Source organism: Phoca vitulina, unplaced genomic scaffold (assembly GCF_004348235.1).
Source record: "Phoca vitulina isolate PV1807 unplaced genomic scaffold, GSC_HSeal_1.0 scaffold30, whole genome shotgun sequence".
Lineage (NCBI taxonomy): Eukaryota > Metazoa > Chordata > Mammalia > Carnivora > Phocidae > Phoca > Phoca vitulina.
This window is the reverse complement of record NW_022589733.1, coordinates 17,847,615-17,866,338: the sequence shown is the minus strand read 5'-3', so window position 1 is coordinate 17,866,338 and position 18,724 is coordinate 17,847,615. Positions and strand designations below refer to the sequence as shown.

Genomic DNA, 18,724 nt, shown 5'->3' with positions numbered 1-18,724 from the left:
TGGAAACTAGGCCCCTGTTAATGCGGCCCAGGAAGGCATCCACTTAGGGCAGTATCTTCTGCCCCACGTCCCTCAATGGGCTGCTACCCAGACCAGAGGACATCCCTCTCTGCAGGCCCAGCACCGAGGAAGGCTGAGGACTCATCCTGTAGAAGGACAATAGGGTCAGCTTGTCTCCAGCCCCTCCTTCACAACACCAGCCCCTCAACTGCGGCCGCCCAGGTTTGTGGCCCCAAGCAGTGACCTTGGCCTGATGCCCCATCTCATTTGCCAGCTAAATTTGAAGGCAGGCTTGGCCCACAGTTGCAGAACTGGCTCGACACACACCCAAGAGTCAAGCAGACTTTATTTCCGCAGCAGCCTCTGCTGGTCAGGGTGTCTGGGTTTTACCACCCTCCACCCTTCACGGTCACCAGTGCCAGCAGCTGTGGCCCACGGCCAACCTCACTGTCAAGGCTCAGTGATGCTGCAGTCATAGCAGAAGTTGAAATTGGTGGGGGGCGGGGGGATGGGAGGCGGCTGCTCGGGAATGGGCACATTCTCTAGCTCCAACAACCGCAGTTTGGTCTCCATCGTCAGCAGCTGTTCCAGGTCCAGCCGAGTCTGCTCACTGCCCATGGGACCGCCGAGCAGGGCGCTCAGCCCATCTGTCCACAGGTGGAACTGGGGACGGGGCCAGCTCCATGAGGGCCTGCCCACCTCTTCCCGAGCCTGTCTGCCCCACTTGGCTCAGCCTGGCCCAGACACTCACCTCCCGTTTGGATGGGGCGATGAAGTTGAGGTATGCCTCCGTCTCCCCGTGGTCATAGCCGATGGAGAAGGCTAACTCATAGAGATCCTGGGGGAGGCAGGCAGCGGACAGTGCTGAGTGGGGAACAGAGCAGGGCAGGTGCGGGGGGGAAGGAGCCCCTGGCCTCCACTGCACTCACCTTGTTCTGCTTCCCTGAGCCCTTCTCCCGGACGTGGGGGCAGTCTTTGCCTGTGAGCAGTGCCTTGATATCGGCCACAGCGACTGCGGGAAGAAGGCCGGGCTGACCACTGGGACCCAGGCGGTCCCCGGACAGGGGGTGGTCTCGGGAGGGCAGGTGGCTGACCCGGACCCCTGCCCCGTCCTCCTTACGCTGCTCAGGCAGGCTCTCCAGGGTGGGTGGGCTGGCGCCCTCCTCCACGTCCCCGTACTGCAGCACCTTGTGGTTGGGGGACAGGCAGCAGAACCACAGCTTGTCTGTGAGCAGAAAGGGAAGAGGGAAGGAGTGACGCGAGGGGCCCTGATCCCAACCCAGCCGCTCTCTGCCAACCCCTGCCCATTCAACCACCCTGGCGCCTCCGGCTGCTGATTTTGCGGAAGAGTGTCCCCTCGCAGAGGCGGAGCAAACGCTGCTGGCGGATCAGGCCCATGAGCTCTGGCTTCAGCTTTTCCCGTAGCTCCCTGGGTTGGGGGGCGGAGGGGGCAAGGGGAAGGCTTGCTGACTGGGACTGAGCTGGGGCAAGGCCCGTGGGGCACCGGGGCAGGTGGGGCCAGGACTGGGACCCACTCCCAGCAACTCACAGTATGGGAGGGGCCAGCGTGCCCTCCTGATGCAGCCGCTCTGTCTGCCGCAGCCGCAGCACCTCCCCATAGGGAAGCGCGTTCACCTTGGTTCGGAAAAGCTCCAGGGAGCTGGGCTTCAGGGCCAGCGTCCGGGCCAGCTGCTCCCGCACCACCTGCATGACCTGGAGCCACCCAGTTCCGCTCAGGGCTGTGCTCGGGGCCCCCACTCAGAATGGCCCCCGCCCTGGCCCGGGTCTCCTCCCTTCCACCCCAGCCACCTTGTCGAAGTCCTCCTGGGTGGCTCGCATCTCCTTCCAGGTCTTATTCAGCAGCTGGATGCTCACACAGAAGAGCTCATGGAAACTCTGGTCTTGGCCGAAAAACATGGGCGAAAAGTCCTGGGCTGTTTCGGAGCCTGGAGCAGGGGGGCAGGAGGGGCTCAGGGAGAAGGCGTGCGCAGCCCCTGGCCCTCTCTGCCCTTCGGCCCCCGCTCCCAGCCGCGCCGCGCCCAGGCCCGCTCACAGGGCTCCCCGACGCGGAGCAGCTCGCACAGCAGCACGGTCAGCTGGATGCTGCTCCGGGCAAAGGGGCACTCGTGCTTGTCCTCACGGCTGCTGTTCTCCAACACCAGCTGGGGAGGCAGAAAGAGTGAATGCGACGGGGCGCTCAGCTAAGGCCATGGGGACCCGGCCATATCCCACCCACCCGATTACCGACCCGGCTGTAGGCACTAGGTGCGTGTCTGGAGAAGTAGAGCATGTTGTCCAGGGCCAGCAGGCCAGGGGGCACGCGCTCTAGATCCTGGGCAGGGTTGCTATTCTGGGGGAAGCGGGACGGGCAGCTCAGTAAGGGCCCCAGGCCTCTGGAACAACAGCAGCCCTGGGTTGAGGCAGGGGTGGGGGGCTAGGGAGGGGTCGCTCACAGAGAAGCCCAGTTTTCGGAACTCGCGGGCACACAAGGAACGGCGGCGCTCCGCACTCAGCCCAGTGCCCAGAGACTCCCCCTCCGACTCAAAGGCAGCCTGGCGCAGGGCCTGCAGCTGCTCCCGCTGTTCCTGGGGTCGTTGTCGTGGGGTAAGCGGGTGTCAGGATCATAGACTCAAAGCCACGCTCTAGCTTCCCCAGCCTCGTGTTCCCCAAAGGCACCCACCTGGCTGTAGGGGTCCAGTGGCGTCCTCATGCGTGGCTCCAGCAGCCCCAACGTAAGGGCCTGCAGTACATACAAATGGTGAGCCATCTCGTCGCCCAATGGTATTGCACTGTGGATGATGTTCTGGAGAACAGCCAGTCCAGAGGTGTGAGCGGAGGCTTACTGGGGGAGGAAAAGCGGGGAGGGGTCTGCCTAGCCCAGTCCTTCCTACCTTATAGATGAACTGGCGAAGGTTTCTCTGCCACAGGTAGCCAAGCATGTGCTGAGGTAAGTGGGAAGGGGGCTTAGATGATTCAGCCCCACCACGAGCAGCCCTCCTGCAGTCCCGGGTTGGAGCGCAGTGCCCACCAGCTCCTGCGCAGGCTCCACCCCCCCACCCCCCACCCCTGCAGTCCAGCCACCAGATGGGACACTCACCTTGCGTTCAGCAGGGTTGGCCCCCTGGAGCAAGGCTGTCAGCAATGCCATAGCCTTGGTTTGTAGCTGCTGGTTCATCCTGGGGCAAGAAGAGGCGGGCTCAGCGGGCTATCCAGGGTCTGGCTCCATGCCCCTCACCTGTATTCCACCCCCACCCCCAGACACTTACACCTGGAGGTGGACCAGCAGCCTATCCAGTGGTACCTCACTCTTGACCAGCTGGCCCAGGGCAGGGCTGCTCAAGGTCACACTCTCTAGCAGCCTGAGGGCCAGGGGCTGCACAGATGCATCCATCAGGTTCATGTTCACGTAGCACACCACCTGTAACAGGGGTAGGGGCTTGCTACCACTTCACCGCCATGGAAGGCCAGATCCTGACACCACTCCACTGCCCCCACCTGCTGCCCTAGAAAAGCCAACCCACCTTCCTAACAAAGGGGATGCTGAGCGTCTCCCAGGACACCATGCCGTGTTCCATGAGCTCCAAGAAGGCCCTCAGTGCAAGGGTCAGCACCTCCCCTAAGCTGGGGGGACATCTGGGGCTGAGCAGGGCCAGACTAGGACCCCCAGCCCCACCATGTCCACCACAAACCACAGTCCTGTGCTCACTCATCCCCATCCTCAATGATGGTGCCTAGTCTCTGAAGCCCATCACGGCTGATGACCTCCTGGGCAAAGGTCACGTCCGGGGCCAGCAAGACGAGGTGCTGCAGAGCTTCCCGGCGCCTTTCACGACTCCCACTCTGCAGCCCACCCAACAGCCGCTCAGCCTCAAGGTCCTGGGCAGGGGTGGGAAAGGTGAGGAGGCTGGGTGGAAGTAAGGAGCAGGAACTGGAGGTGTAGGGACTCAGATGTCCACTAGGTGGGGCACTGCGGAGCTGGGGCCGGGGCCCTCCCGAACTGGGCAGAGAGGAGGGTGGGCGGCAAAGAGGCATAGAAGAAGGGCAGGGAATGCGGGTGGGGTCAGGAAGGGCATTACTGGGGCAGTGCTGAGGCACAGGATGCTGCCATTCTTGATCTCTGTGCGGTTCTGGAGAAGATGGAGAGAAAGGGGGAGAAGTCAAGAAGGGCTCTGAGGATTGGTTAATCCGGGTTGCTGGTGAGGGAGGGTTCGGGAGTCCGGAAAAGAAAGATCACATTCCAGACAGGGGGATGAGTCTGAGGGATCAAGATCAGGTGGGTTAGAAATGGCGGGTGTCGCACAGTGGGATATGGGCCTGGCGGGGGCGGGGGCGGGGGAGACTCACGTTCTCAGTGATGTAGCTCCTATGTCCATCAGCAAACTGCAGGGCGTAGCGTTCCGAGTGAACCAAGCTCCACCTGCGAGGAGCGGAGGCTCAGTGAGGCCGGTAGAGGGCGCCCCTCCGTCCTGCCCTCCCATCCCCCACCCCCCTCCTCGGCCTGGCTAGCCTGCACTCACGCGTCGCACACCTCCTTCAGCACAGCGGCCAGAGGCTTTGCCTGCAAGTGGACAGGTCACTCATGGGGCGGGTGTGGGTTGCAGTTGGGGAGGACCCTGGGGGTTCCGAGGGGAAGGGGGCCACCCGGAGGGGGGTGGTGCGGTGAATGGAGGCCAGACAGGCCGAGTGACCTGGTCCAGCTGGATGAGCTGCGGGATGGCGTCAGGCATCTGGACCGCGATCTTCACCACGTTCCGCGGGGGCGCCATGGTCCAGCCAGGGCAGGGGCGCCTGTAGTTTCCAGACCGTCTAAGCTCCGGCCAAGGGCGCGCCTGGTCTGGTGCCTCCGAGAACGAGGACGTCCCTCTGTTCAAGTCCTGGACCCCGTGGCCCGCACTCAGGGGTTAGGGTCCCGCTCCTGGCTAGGGGCCGCGGCCTTCCCAAGGGAGCCGAGACTAGTTCCGGGTTGGAGTCCCGTGGGTAGGCGCCTGCCCTGCCCCGCCCCACCCCGGCGGCCCGCCCAAGGTGCGCCAGGTGGGGGCGGGGGGGCGGGGGGGGCGGGGCGGGCGGGGTGCCAGAGCAGCCACACCTCCCTTTCCAAGAAAGGTAACCCGCCCGGTCCCACCACCAATCCAGCCGAATTCCAGGGAGGGGCCCTGAAAGAACGAGGTCAGAGATAGCCTTAGGCATGGTCTTTATTCACTTGGATACTGTACAAATATTACAATTTCCTTTTGCTGCAAAAAGTATAAAAATAATCTTTATATAGGAATCCGTTCGTTACTGCAAATCTTTCTAAATCTCTGCAAATGGCTCTAAATGAGGGCAAATGAATAAACAAGGGGGGGGCTACAGGGCAGCAGGAGATTGGGCCAATCCTCAGGGGCTCACCCGTCCAGATTTCTAGCTAAAGACCTCTCTGTTCCTTCCTGTTAGCAGCCCCCCACCTCACCCCCCACACCACCTATAGGTACTCTGGGCTAAGGGCCCAGCAGATGGGGGGTACAGGGGAGAGGTCCAGGGGGAGCTGCAGGGTCAGGGGTGGGGAGAAGTGAAGGAGGCTAGGGGTGGTGCTGGCAAGTGTCTGGCTCCACCCTAGGCTTCCCTCCTCAGAGTGGGAGGCATTGGCTGCAACAGGGCAGTGGGGCTGGACAAGCTGCCCTATGCAGATGATGGCAGGTCTTCAGTTCTGTGCCAGAGTGGCAGCCGAGCCTGGGCTCTGAGAGGGCATGAGGTGGGGGAAAGCCCCCGAAAAGGAGAGGCAAACACTCTGGCTCTATGGTGAAGGGGGCTGAGCCCCTTTCCCCTGCTTTCCTAGCACGGTACAGGTGCTCGTGCAGGAGTGGGAGTCGTGGTCAGAACTGCAGTGAGGGAAGACTGGGGAAGCCAGGAGTCTGTGGCTCTCAAGCTGTGCAGGGGTAGAGTGGGGGAGGTCCTCAGGCAGCCCCCAGGTCACACAGTCTGTGTCCCAGCCACACAGGGAATGTCCCTGTCAGTCAGAGATTGAGAACAGGCACATCGAAGAGGTCACAGACACCTTCACTCTCGTCCAGGTTGTAGATGTAATCGTGGTCTCCAGGGGGTGGAGAAAGGCGGAGGAGGGGGGCAAACACTGCAGAGAGCACCAGGCTGAGGCTCTGGGCCAAGGCCGCCCCCCCAGCAGTTGCCCAACCCCCTTGCCCACCCCCACCTCCCACCTTCCTGGGCTACCCACCTTCTGAGGACATCAGCTCCTCCAGCAGCTCTGAGCTCATGCATTCTGGGGAGGGAGGGAGAGCTCAGTTACATTTTGGCTCCTGGCTCTCCACCCACCAAAGCCCATGAAGGGGACCCCCCTAGCCACCCATCAGGAACTTTACTCTTTGCCCAGGTACCAAGCACAATCATAGGTCCTCAGAAGTGCGAGAAAACAACCGTAAGACCCAATGAGCTATGCCCTTACCCCATGGAAGAATGCAGACCTACCTCGTGTGGGATCAAAGATTTCTGACAGCTCTCTGGGGAGTTCCAGAACTGAAAGACAAGGAAGCCATACTCAAGGGCACAGAGATCCAGTCTGGTCCCACTCTAGCCTCCACCTTCCTCAGATGTTATACCACCTGTCTTGGGGCTCCACACAGCTGAGGAGATGGAGGCCCTGCCCCAGGCCAAGCTGGCATTGTCAGTCTCCCCTGCTAGATGTGAGTTCCTTAGTGCTGACCCCAGGGTACGAAAGGCCCATCGTAGATGACTGATACAGCCCTTCTAACTCAGAAGTTAGAGGGCAGTAGACCCTTCCCTTGATGGGCTCAGTAGGTATGCCCTGTCTGATGGTCTCTGTCTGGGAAGACTGGGGAAGCCAGGAGTCTGTGGCTCTCAAGCTGTGCAGGGGTAGAGTGGGGCTGGAAGCCAGCTCGGTATCCTCCTGGGGCTGGAAGCCAGCTCGCCTGTCTCCTCACTCACACCTGCCCTCGTTGAGCACCTGCTCAATGCCAGGCTCAAAGGCCACACCCTGGACCAGGGCACTTGGCAGAGGAGGAGGCAGACACTTAATAGGGGCTGGTGCTATGGGGTGACAAGTCTGCTACAAACGTCTGACTGGGAGGAGGCACATGGGAAGCAGAGGAAAACGAAACTGGAGAGGAGTGCTGGCGCACGAGGATCTCATATACCAGGTGAAGGGGCTGTGGTTTCATCCAGCAGGCCTTAAGAAGCGTTAAAGGTACTTTGCAAACACAGAAATGCCACACTCAACCTGTGTTGCAGACAGATCCCTATTAGTCGGGGTAAAGAGGAGGATGCTGAAGAATTTAGGGTAGAAGTAGCCAGCAGTGACCCTGAGTGTTGAGGATACATGAAGCCAGTGATGGGAGATGTCTGAGACAAAACTCAGTTAATTAATGCCAGATGGAGAGCAGGAAAAGCGAGGAGATGGAAGTGGAGAGACATGCGGGTGTCAGGCCTGAGGGACCAGGGCCAATAGGAGGGTACACACAGAGATAGCAAAGCAAGCTTCAGTTAATGATACAGGAATGAAGTGCCCATCAGATGTGCAGAGGAAAGCACACGGACACAGGTGTGGAGTTCAGACAAAGACCTAGGCAAGCCAGAGGCTAGGGATTCATCTACCCAGAATGGGGGCCCTCCACAGGTGTGCAATAGACAGAGACCTGCGACGCACAATGTTTATAAAGGCACGCAAGGGAGAGGACGGAAGAAGCCGGTGAGAGAAGAGCCAAAGTTGGCATCATAAATGCCAAAGGATCTAGAAAGCAACACCATGGAGCAAGAGAGCGCCAGAGCGAATCACCCAGAAACCTGCTGGAGGCAGCAGTCAGGGCGAGGCAATGTCTCCAGAGCAGCACCAGCGTCCCGGGGGGTGGGGGTACAAGGGTCCTGAATGCTGGAGGGGGACGAGGAGACCAAGACACGGAATGGAACAGAGATGACCTGCCCAAGGAGTCCAAACAGAAACAACACAGTGAACGTGAGAGAGGGAACACAGAGGACAAAGCGTCACTTAGTGAGAAGAGACTGAGCAGTGCTTGTGGGCCAAGGAGAACAAGTCCTGGAAGACGCAAACACCCAAATCGCAGGTTGGAAAGAAGACTCCAGGCAGATGATGTCACCTCCCCTGGGAAGGCACTGCCCCCACCTTTGGAGCCTGAGGGCCTTTACCACAGCCCCCTCCCCAGGATGGCAGTTATGCCTTCCTGACCCCTGAGTGCAAGGGGGGGGGGGCGGGAAGGCTTTGGGAGGGGCCCAGGAGTTGTGGGTAGCTCGGGAAGGGGGGCAAAGGGGCACCGGTGCTGAGCTGGCAGCCAGGCTCCTCACTCAGGCTGGCAGAGCTCTGGGGTCAAGGCAAGGGTTGCTGGGGGGCGGGGGGCGGGCTGGCCAGCTCTGGCCGAGGAGACAGGCGAGCTGGCTTCCAGCCCCAGGTGTCTCTGACCTAGCAGTGGCTGCGGCTGGGTTCTCCCTGTCCCTCAGGGGCCACACACTCACCTCCTGTGGGGTCTGCCTTGATGGGCTCAAAGGAGGTAGAAGGGTTGGGTCCGGATGGGCCGCTACTGCCGTCCAGCAGGGCGGAGGACTGCAGTGGCCGGGTGTCCAGGGCTCCCAGGCCTGGGGGCAGGGAGCCGAGCTCCCCACCGTCCTTGCTGTCCGGTCCAGGGCCACCGCTCACTGCAACCAGATCCCCCAAACCCAGTCACTTGGGAGCAGGAAGGAGGATACCGAAGCTTTGTGCTAGAAGCCACAGTCGGGATGACAAGAGCCCGGTTCCCAAGGAGAGAGAGGCACCGCCAGTCCCCCACGCAGAGGTAACCTAGAAATGAGCCCCTGAACACAGAGGCATGAGGCCTGCAGGAGCGAGACTCAAGGATGACGTGGCTGCTGTGCCAGGCTTCAAGACGGGCTGCCAGGGGAAGAGAGACCCAGGTGGACCCGGGGAAAACTATCCCCACTAATACCCCTTCATACATTCAGAGCTTCCCTGTTAAAAAGGGCTCATTCACGACCATAGCAAAGGGAGGCCAGCTGGAGACCAGGAAAAGGACAACCCCCACAAGGTCTCTTCCAACACTGAGTACAGAGGTGCTGCCTTTTGGGCCCCAGAAGTCACCCATCACCAGCTGCCTGTTATACGTCACCTGTGATCTCAGCTGCTGGACCGGGCACCCCCTGGGCTTCGGTGATGCCAGGGACAGGGGTGGGGGTGGTCAGCTGGGGACTGCTTGGGCGTGAGGCGTCCTGGGGCTGGGCCAGGGTAGGCTTGGGCAGAGGCGGAGGGGTAGAGACGGCAGGAGGGCTCTGGAGCAGATCCTCCGGTGGCGGCACGGGCACTGCCACAGGCGGGGAGCTCCACGCCTCCTTGTTCACCAGCAGCACCTCGATGGGGCCACTCACACTCTTCAGGTGAATCTGGTACTTCTTCTGTCCATTGAGGCCCTGGAGGTGGGGGATGGGGGACAGGTGGAATTAGAAGCAGGCTTGGCTCCTGCCTGACCCTGGGCCAGGGCTGCAGTGTCCTCTCCCACCCTAGGCTGCCCGTTCTTCTAGATAACCCCCAAACCCAGGCCTCCCCCTACCTGCCCCACCCGGGACTTATCGGGCTCCACAGCTAGCACCCGCCCTCAATCAACCCCGCCTGCCTGGGCTGAGCACCCACCTCTGGGATGGGCACCTCGAGGCTGGTGCCCGACGGGGCCCGGATGGCCAGAAGGGTATCTCCTAAAATGACAAGGATGGGTCAGGGCCCATGGGCTCAATCTAATCTGAGAATGGGGATGCCTATCCCTTTGAGCAAGGAAGGGAATCATGGTGTCTTAGGACAGTAAACCTCACCCAACCCCCCACTGGCTGGGGCAAAAAACTAAAGCTTTTCTCCTCCCAAGAGCCCAAGGGTCAGTAACCAGAAAATCTGGGTTCAAACATGTGGACTGAAGGATTGCTGGGCAATCTCACTTCTTGATTGATGGGGCTGCTCCCTAGGAGTAGATGTTCAGGCCAAGGCCAATTTTCCTTCCCCAAACCAGTCTAGAGAATGCAAGATGGAGAAGGAACAGTTCCTATATCTATAACGCAACTAACAACAGGTTGCAAGTGAGCACCATTGTTCTCTGGATACAAGCATGCAAGAGCGTACACACATGCTCTGTCCCCCTTATGCCTCTGTCATGCCTGAGAAGCCAAACCCAGGAAACACTGCAGATGGGGACTGACCCAGGGACCCAGCCCAGAATTCTTGTACCCTTTCAGTATGATTTGCCTCCATGGGGTCCCAATGACCCTCAAACCCAGGACTTACCCTGCCTGGTTCCTCTCTGGGCAAGCCCAAGGAACCCTCTTAAGAGACAAAACTCTCCTTGGGCACTGAGCCCACTGCTCAGGGCTGTGGCTCAGTCTAGCCCCACCCCCATTGCCCCCTACCCAGGCTCTGCTCACCAGCAAAGCATCTGCAGATGTCCTCATGAGTCACGTAGGCCAAGGTGTGGGGGTTAAGGAGAACGGCTGATGCCCTGCCTATGGTGACAGATGGCAGACCACAGAGAAAACCCAGCTCTTTAGCAGAGATCTGACATACAAGCTCTCAGAGAAAATCCTGGGGCCTGGGGTCTACATGGAGAAGGATCACAGGCCAAGAATGGTTGGGGAAGGGGCTTTGAGTCTGAGGAGGGAGGCCAAGGCAGGGACCTGGCCAGGAGCTGCAGGATCATCCTCCCGAGCAGGATAGTGTCTAGGGTACCACAGAGCAAACCCAACTGGACTAGAGGGCCCCTCTCGCCCACTCCCCGGGAGCAGGGACCACCAGGAGGATATCAGCTGTTCTGCACGTCCTCTGTGACATTCCGGATGCTCTGCTGCACCCACACCTTGTGCTTGTCCAGTTCTTGCTCCCGCTGCTGCAGCAACTCGATCTCAGCCTTGAGCTCAATCAGCTTGTCCGCAATCTCCCGGGTATTGCAGCCAGGCCCCACACCCCTGAGCCCAGGGAGTGAGGCTGAGAGGAGCTACCAGGAACTCTGGGTCCCATAGCCCCTGCTCTCTCCTGTGTCCTCCTCCCCACGCCCCTGACACTTCTGGGTAAGAGATGCCACTGCCCTCCCAGGCGCCCCCACTCACTTCCACTGGATGCTATTCTTGGATTTTTTCTCGATCAGCCCGATGCCTTCCAGCACGTTGGTAATGTCGTAAATCCGCCGCTTCTGACGCACAGCAAGGGTGTCAGCTGCCTGGCAGACAGAACAGAGCACAGGATACTCAGCCCCACTCTCAGGTGTCCCCCCAGCTACCTTGAAATCTGGTCTGGAAGTGATCTGAAAAAGGGGTGGCCTGAGTCCCAGCCCTCCTCCCAGGCGCCAAAGATCAGGACCGCGGGGCAGGAAGAGGCCTGGCACAGTCTGAACTGATGTTCTGATGCCTTCCCACACCAGCCGAGGAGGGCCACGAGGACCAGCACCTGCAGCCCAGAGCCTGGCACATAGCTGACGCCCAATGGCCTCGGCCGAATGAATGAAACAGTTCCCGGCCTCCCTCCTGTGAGAAAGCACACCAATGGCGGCTTGCTTCCTGAGGGCTCAGCTGGACGGCCCCAGGGGTTCCCACTACCGGTCCAGGCCTGCCTGGTCCACCATCCTCCCGGTCGCCTCTTAGCCCAGGCCGCACCAGCTTGAGGTCAAGCACGCCGTCCTTGGCCTCCTGCAGAAGCGACACGAACTTGGTGGTGAGAAGTCCCAAGCTCTTCTCGTGCCGGCTTGGGGTGCCCGGGGGCGGCGGCGCCTGTGGCCCGGCCTCCGCCATCGCTCCCGCCCGCCGCCTCCCCTCAGCCAGGCCAGGCCAGGCCGGCGCCGCCGCCACTTCCGCTTCCGTTCCTGGCCACCCGGCCGCCGGCGCCAGCGTCGCTGTTTCCGCTTCCGCTCCGCGCCCTCCCAGGGAACCCGGCGCAATTCCTCTCTGCAGACACGGCAGCAAAACTTCGGGGACCATCAGCAAATATCCAACCGCCGAAGAGGACGAAAACAATCCGTGGATCCCGGGAGAGAGGGCAGGGTGCAGGGAGAGGTGGAGGAAGTCGGTGGGCAGCCCCGGCAGTAGAGAAGGGAGAGCCACCAGAACCTTCCTGGCTGGCCAACCTGTCCCCATTTCAGAAGAGGAGACCACGCTGCCTGATGAACCCAATGTGTTTCCCCAAACCTGCTCCTAGAAGCTGTCCCAGTGTCTTGGGTTTACTGACCCTATTCCTGTCTCTCACTTCCTGCCAAACAGCAAGCACTAACTACATCGAGCTTGCCCACTTGTCTCCATTCCCATTCCCCTTCCCTGATCCCAGCCTCATCTTTCTCTTGTCTCAACACTGCAGTGCTCAGAGACCAGGGAGTCTAACAATTTTCCCACCAAGGCAAACATGCTTACCTAGGTGTACATATATGTAAAGCACTTAGAGCAGTTCCTGGAAGGTAGGAAAGATTATGTGTTGGCTAGTACCACGTTGTTATGTTTGATACCATCATTATTTATTATCGTTTATTTTAGGTCAAGATCTCTGGGAGGCCGACTTTGAGACAGGGATCTGCCTGCAGGGAAGTTTAATGAGGATCCATCCTTGTAAGGGAGTAAGACATGCAAAATTGGGCAGAAGGGGGAATTAAACTGTGATGCAGTTATAAGAGAGGCCTCAGGCCGTCCACTGAAACTGGGGTGGGCCTTCCAAGGTGGTCCATGTTCAGGCAAGTTTACCAGGCCTTTGTGCCCTAACTGTGACCGAGAGACTCAGCTGTGACACCTCAGCAACCTACGCTCCTGGCAGCTAGGGGAACAAGTGGTGTTGTCCTGAAGGGTGGATTTGGGTGGTAACCAGCGTCCACTATATTATTACTACCCGGTGGTCCTCTCCATGGCCCCCTTTAACTCTCAAGACAAACACAGCTTTCCTAGCCCTTCTACCCCTCCCTCACCATCACCCACCACACGCCTTCCTCACAATAGCCTGTGGCCTCTCACTTCTCTGCAGAAGTGCATTACCCTCCTCTGAGGAGCCATCAACACAGTTTTCCTACTGTGATGTTGTCTACACCCATATTTGCACACCGTTCTCCATCCCAAGTTGGGGCCGTCTAGTTCACGCCTGTGTCCTGAGCACGAAGAGGTCCTGGATGGGCTGGGCAGGACTCAGGGATTACAGGGAGCACACCCCCTCCCCCCAAGGAAGCTGCGCCCAGCCCTCCCCACCCCATCCCACATTGCAGATGCACTTTCCTGTTGGGAATAAAAGGCCAGAGACTCAGCTTCCTTCCTTTCTGGGCATTTGGCCTTGGATGGAGGAGGGTGCTCCTGGGCGGGGAGGTGGTAGAGAGGCTTCCTTGGGGAGAAGAATTCTGCTACATGCTGAGGTGTGGGCTGGAACCACCCAGGCCTCGTGAGCCAGTGAAGAGAATACCCAGCTCTGCCCTGAAGACTGGGGGAGAGGGCCATCCTCAAGGCCAAGACTATTTTCAAAGGAGAAAGAACTGGATGCCTGGCCAAGCCTGGTGAGTTCTGTACCAAACTGTCCTCTGCAATTCAGAGCAGGAGCTGGGGCCAGCAGAGGTCTGTGCCTACCCTGCCTCACTTGGTGTCTGCAGGGGCAAAACTGAGAAACCCAGTCTCCCCAACATTTCCTGAGGGGGCTGGACAAGAACCCCCCTCCTCCTTCTCAGAGGGGCCTAGCCTGAGGCTACCGCTCACAGGAGCACCCCCACTCCTACCTCATCTCCAGCTCCTCGAGGGACTGCCATGGACTCAGCAACGAAGGACGAAATGCAGCCCTCACTTCCCCCTGGTATGAGCCCTCTGGGTGGGCTGAGGGAGGGATGGTGGCAAGAAAGATGGGAATGGTGGGGTTGGATCCTCCTTGCCAGGGCTGGCCGGAGCTCTATAGCGCAGCAAGAGGAATGGGTCGGACTGCCCTAGGGGACAGGCTGAGAAGTAGGAAGGGGAGCAGGTTCGGGCCACTTCCTGTAGGCCCTGCCCAACTGACGAGGCTGCCCAGGCTCTTCCTGCCCAGGGCCTGAGTGGCCAGAGCAGGAGAGGGCGGAGCGGCTGGCCCGAGGAGCAGCACTCAAATGGGCCTCGGGGATCTTCTACCGGCCGGAGCAGCTGGCCAGACTGGGCCAGTACCGCAGCCGTGAGGTTCAGCGTACCTGTTCGCTGGAAGCACGCATCAAGGTGGGCATCAGGCAGGGGAAAGGAGTGCCGGGGACAGGCTGTAGGACTGGCCAGGCCTCACTGGCTGCCTCCCTCCCACAGTCGGTGGTGCAGTCCTACCTGGAGGGCGTGAAGACGGGTGTGTGGCAGCTGGCCCAGGCTTCTGAGGCCGTGCAGGGCGCCCGTGAGGCCCTGGGCCAGGCCCACGGGTTGCTTCAGGGTGCGGCGGAGGCCACGCAGACCCTCAGACCGCTGCGGGAGCAGGTGGCACAGCACAAGCAGCTGCAGGTCCTGTCTCAGCTGCTGCCCCGGCTCTGGGCAGGTGAGTGTGCGGGGGCCCTGGGCCTCAGCCCCCCAACCGTTAGTCAATAAACACCCATCACTGACCGAGGGGCTGGGGCACTCGTGGGAGATTGCATGGAGGGACACACCAGGGACCTTCCAGAGAGTACTTCAGGCTTCAAATGGCGTATGAAGCAGGATACAAATTGGCTCATTCTGGGATTCTCAAGTATGAGTTGTGTGAATCAGGACTGAGACTCAGCCAAGTGGCTCTGACCGCCCTGGTTGCTAACTTATTGAAGTATTTAATAGCCACTAGCATGGCCCTGCGAATTCCACACTGCCTTGCCTCCAGGATCCCTGGCTTTCTCTTGTTCCATCAGCTCAAAAATTTACACCTGGCCCGCCGGTTCTCTAGGCCCTTCCCTGGGTCCTTTCAGATTAGTCAGTGCTCTGCTGTACTGGTTACTGAACACTTTACACCTCACTGCAGCCCTAGGGCCTCAGCACCCACCGCTGCACCCGTCGTATTGGGGGGAGGTTTGAGACTCAGGGCTGTTTCCTCTCCTCCCTGTTTAGTGCCAGCCGCAGTGGCCCACGCGCGGAGCCTGATTGATGCCAGGCAGCTCTTGGAGGCATATGTGTGCCTTCGGGAGCTGGAGCAGCTGCAAGAGGAGACGTGGGCACCTCTGGGGGGCCTGGAGTTGCCAGTCTTCGAGGGGCTGGGCCCCCTGGCTGAGGCTCTGGGCCAGGCGGTGGAGGCGGCTGCAGGGGCCGCAGGGCGGCTGGCGCGGGAGGACCCAGCCCGGCTGGTGGCTGCCGTGCGTGTGGCGGAGGTGGATGCTGGCTACACAGCCTCCCTGGAGCTGGCCCCCAGGGGCTGGCGGCAGCGCTGTCTGCAGGCATTGCAGGAGGGCCTGGACAGGACCCACTTTGGGACGCCTCTCCTGCCTGAGCCGGGGGCCCTGGCAGGGTGGCTGGAGGCTTTGCGGGTGGCTTTACCGGCCGAGCTGGCCACAGCTGAAGCCCTAGTAGCGCCCTGCTGCCCACCGCACTACAAGGTGGTCCGGCTGTGGGCCCACACCCTGCACAGCGGACTGCGCCGCTGCCTGCAGCAGCTCCTGGGAGGGCCTGAGCTAGGGGCTGCTGAGGCCTTCACCCTGCTGCACTGGGCACTGCGTGTGTACCTGGGGTCAGTACCCTCGGGCCATCGGGAAGTGGGTGCCTCAGAGGCTGGGGGCTCACAGTGACACTGGGCTACCCATCTGCAGGCCAGAAATGATGGGGAGCCTAGAGTTGGGGCCCGAGGCTGACGTGTCTCAGCTGGAGCCCCTCCTGACCCCAGAGAACATTGAACAGCTGGAGGCAACATTTGTGGCCCAAATCCAGGTGAGTAGTTGGGGCCCAGGCACAGAGAAGCTCTGCCACCGGCTGTGGGCCTGTATCTGCAGAGTTGCATGTCTACCTGTCTCTAGCAACTGCTACATCCTGCCCCCCTTTGCCCCTTCCTCCAGGCAAATGTGGCCCAGTGGCTGCAGAAGGCACTGGATGGGGAGGTAGCTGAGTGGAACCGAGAGCAGGAACCTGGCACAGACTCTTCTGGCTTCTACCACTCACCTCTGCCGGCCATAGTGCTGCAGGTGGGTGGGAAGAGGCCAGGCAGGTGGGAGGCCCCCAGAGGGAAAGGGGAGGAGAAAAGGACTAGGACTCTGCTGATGGCCACCCGTTGCTGCCTGCAGATCCTGGAAGAGAACATTCGCGTGAGCAGCCTGGTCAGCGAGTCACTGCAGCAGCGGGTGCAGGGCATGGCGCTCTCGGAACTGGGCACATTCCTGAGGAGGTCTGCCAAGGCACTGACCCACGTCCAGCCCCTAGACCTGCTCCTGGGGCAGCCCAAGGGGGCTCTGAGTGAATAAGGCACACCAGGGGGAAAGGGCTTCTTCAAAACAGCGTCTTGGGTTTCTTGGAGGTGGGGCTGGAGTACCAGGGACTCAAGTTGTGGGGGCGCCAGAGTGACAGGTACAGGAACTACCTCTGCCCTTTGCAGCTTTAGTGATGCTCTGATCCGATTCTCCCGAGACCACGCCAGGGGGGAAGCAATGGCCCCTCATTATGTGCCCTACCTACTGGCCACCCTCAACCACCAGTCAGCACTCAGGTACCAGAAGCCTCCCCCACAGAACCCCTGACTGAACCCCAATTAGGTATGGACCCAGCCCACACTAGGTCATCAGAAATTTTAGACTCACATGGCTCTGAGAGTCCAATCCTAGTTCCACTAATTGCTAACTGTGTGACCTTGGATGAGTTACCTAATCTTTCTGAATCTCGTTTTTCTTATCAGTATTATGTGTAGGTAATAATGGTACATTCTGAGAATCATATAACAGGTGTGAAGTACCTATCAGTGCTTGCCTGACAGTACCAATTATTCATTCATTCATTTATCCAACACATACTTATCAAGGCCCTACTCTGTGCCACGTAATGTCTGAGGTTACAGTTGTGAACAAAACAGAAAAAAATCCCCTTCCTCTTGGGTCTTATGTTCTTTGGGGTGGGGGCAGAGAGAACAAACAAGTTAATGATGAGTTTGAATCCCTCCTGGCTGGGATTAAACTCTTCCCTTACCCAAACAGAAACCAAAAGACCTGATTTGCTCGAAGTCACACTGCGAACTAGAGGCAGGTCTGGTTGGGCTCCTTCTGGCTGTCTGAGCCCACCACTCCCATCCTCAGTCCAAGCCCCAGATCTACAGAAGTGCAGAGAGCCGCCATTCTTGCCCCCTCCCGCCACACACTTGCACCACTAGGTGGCGTCAGAGTGGCTAGACAACGGACGACCGCGAGGGCCTTGGCCTTGGTCCTGAAGCCTTAACTTTTGGTCCGTCCAGCTCCTCCGTGTCGGTCCTGCAGCCCGACGGGGCGGCTTCAGGAGCTTTGGCTCCGGTGGAGACAGCGCTGGACGAGTTGCAGAGGAGGATCTGCCGCCTGGTGTTGGAGGCGCTGCTGGCGGAGCTCCAGGTAAGGCTTCAAGTGGGGATTGGGGTGGGGGGAGGAGATGCAGCATATATGGGTGTGCATCTCTGCAGGGGGAATGCTAGTTCTGGATCGTTCCTTCAACCCCATTTCTGCCCCAACCCCCAGCCCCTGTTCGCGGCTCTGCCCTCACGCAGGTGGCTGTCGAGCCCAGAGCTGCTGGACGATGTGTGCGAGCGGACGGCGCGCTTCTGCCAGGATTTTAGGCGCGTGAGGAATCCTGCGGCCCAGGTGCGTTTAAGGGAAAGGCTGGGGAGTAGGGAAGGCCCATGGGAAAAGCATGCTGAACCCACTGCGCTCTCCGCAGCTGCTCCTGGCCGAGGCGGAACGTACGGTAGTACTGCAATACCTGCGTGCGCTGATGCAGGGCCGCCTGGTGTGCCGAGGAGCCGACGAGAGGACCCAGGCGGCCGAGCGCCTGCAGCAAGACGCGGCCCAGCTTCGGGAACTTTTCCTTGGCTTGGTGAGAGTTCATTAGGCGAGCAGATGAGCGGGAATATCAGTGGTTGGGTGGAGGTCGAGGGCGAACGCGAGACCTACCCCGCGGTGCTCAGGGCCTGGAGGAGAGTGTTCAGTGCGCGCCAGTGCTCCTCGCTCTGCGGGATCTGCTGAACCTCCGCGACCCCATGCTGCTTGGCCTCGAGGTGGCAGGCCTGCGACAAAAATTTCCAGACGTGAGGTGCGAAGAGTGGTTCTGGTGCGGGGAGGGGGGAGAGGGAGGGGAGGATGGATTCGGGAAGAGCGGGGCGGAGCTGACACACAGCTCTCTGGGGTCCCCGTAGCGAGGATCACGTCTCTGCCCTCTTGGACCTGCGCGGGGACGTGTCGCGGGAGCAGCGCCTGGCCGCACTCAGCTCCTTGCAGGTGGGCCCACAGCCCTCGCCCTCTGCCGGTCGCCGCGCACTCTTCAGCCTCGTCCCAGCGCCTGCTCCTGCGCTGTCCTCCTGCCTTCCCTCGGGGCCCTGTGCCTGACGCCCGGCTGCCCTCCGGATACAGGGACGGCCCCCGGACGCCTGAATTGTGTATTGGGGGAAGGGGGGATAAAATAAAAGTGCGATGATTAGGGGGTCCACGCTCAGTGAAACGCCTAAGGTATCCTGGCTCCAGTCCTCATATATGGGCTGCACCTCACCTATCCTGACATCAGCCCGGTATGGACTGGGTTCCAAGTAACCGAGCTTCTGCCGCCATAGGTGGACTTCAGCCCCATCTATCCGCGCCAGGGCAGTGAGCTTGTGTGTCGAGGC

The 18,724-nt window shown here is 60.2% G+C and overlaps 3 protein-coding genes across 3 annotated transcripts; 1 reads left to right on the top strand and 2 right to left on the bottom strand.

Moving 5' to 3' along the window:
• Nucleotides 1–182: 182 nt before the first annotated feature.
• Nucleotides 183–4,920, bottom strand: ELMO3 (engulfment and cell motility 3). The gene is made up of 20 exons (XM_032424328.1): nt 4,689–4,920; nt 4,518–4,558; nt 4,345–4,417; nt 4,077–4,127; nt 3,707–3,876; nt 3,522–3,621; nt 3,267–3,418; nt 3,098–3,176; nt 2,892–2,942; nt 2,681–2,803; nt 2,454–2,585; nt 2,249–2,350; nt 2,054–2,162; nt 1,810–1,946; nt 1,550–1,713; nt 1,317–1,429; nt 1,121–1,225; nt 930–1,012; nt 752–838; nt 183–663 (listed from the first exon to the last, which is right to left on the bottom strand). Exons 1-20 carry the CDS (start codon nt 4,764–4,766, stop codon nt 451–453), a joined length of 2,163 nt encoding a protein of 720 aa, XP_032280219.1. The 5' UTR covers nt 4,767–4,920; the 3' UTR covers nt 183–450.
• A 238-nt stretch (nt 4,921–5,158) lies between these two features.
• On the bottom strand, nt 5,159–11,814 carry E2F4 (E2F transcription factor 4). The gene is made up of 10 exons (XM_032424536.1): nt 11,641–11,814; nt 11,098–11,207; nt 10,795–10,956; nt 10,420–10,463; nt 9,644–9,705; nt 9,126–9,423; nt 8,479–8,658; nt 6,463–6,510; nt 6,212–6,256; nt 5,159–6,109 (listed from the first exon to the last, which is right to left on the bottom strand). Exons 1-10 carry the CDS (start codon nt 11,773–11,775, stop codon nt 5,994–5,996), a joined length of 1,200 nt encoding a protein of 399 aa, XP_032280427.1. The 5' UTR covers nt 11,776–11,814; the 3' UTR covers nt 5,159–5,993.
• A 1,354-nt stretch (nt 11,815–13,168) lies between these two features.
• EXOC3L1 (exocyst complex component 3 like 1) lies at nt 13,169–18,527 on the top strand. The gene is made up of 14 exons (XM_032424332.1): nt 13,169–13,502; nt 13,596–13,792; nt 14,003–14,178; nt 14,260–14,479; nt 15,019–15,631; nt 15,711–15,828; nt 15,954–16,079; nt 16,179–16,279; nt 16,487–16,597; nt 17,333–17,462; nt 17,586–17,708; nt 17,785–17,940; nt 18,032–18,156; nt 18,260–18,527. Exons 2-14 carry the CDS (start codon nt 13,747–13,749, stop codon nt 18,447–18,449), a joined length of 2,235 nt encoding a protein of 744 aa, XP_032280223.1. The 5' UTR covers nt 13,169–13,502; nt 13,596–13,746; the 3' UTR covers nt 18,450–18,527.
• The last annotated feature ends 197 nt before the right edge of the window (nt 18,528–18,724 follow it).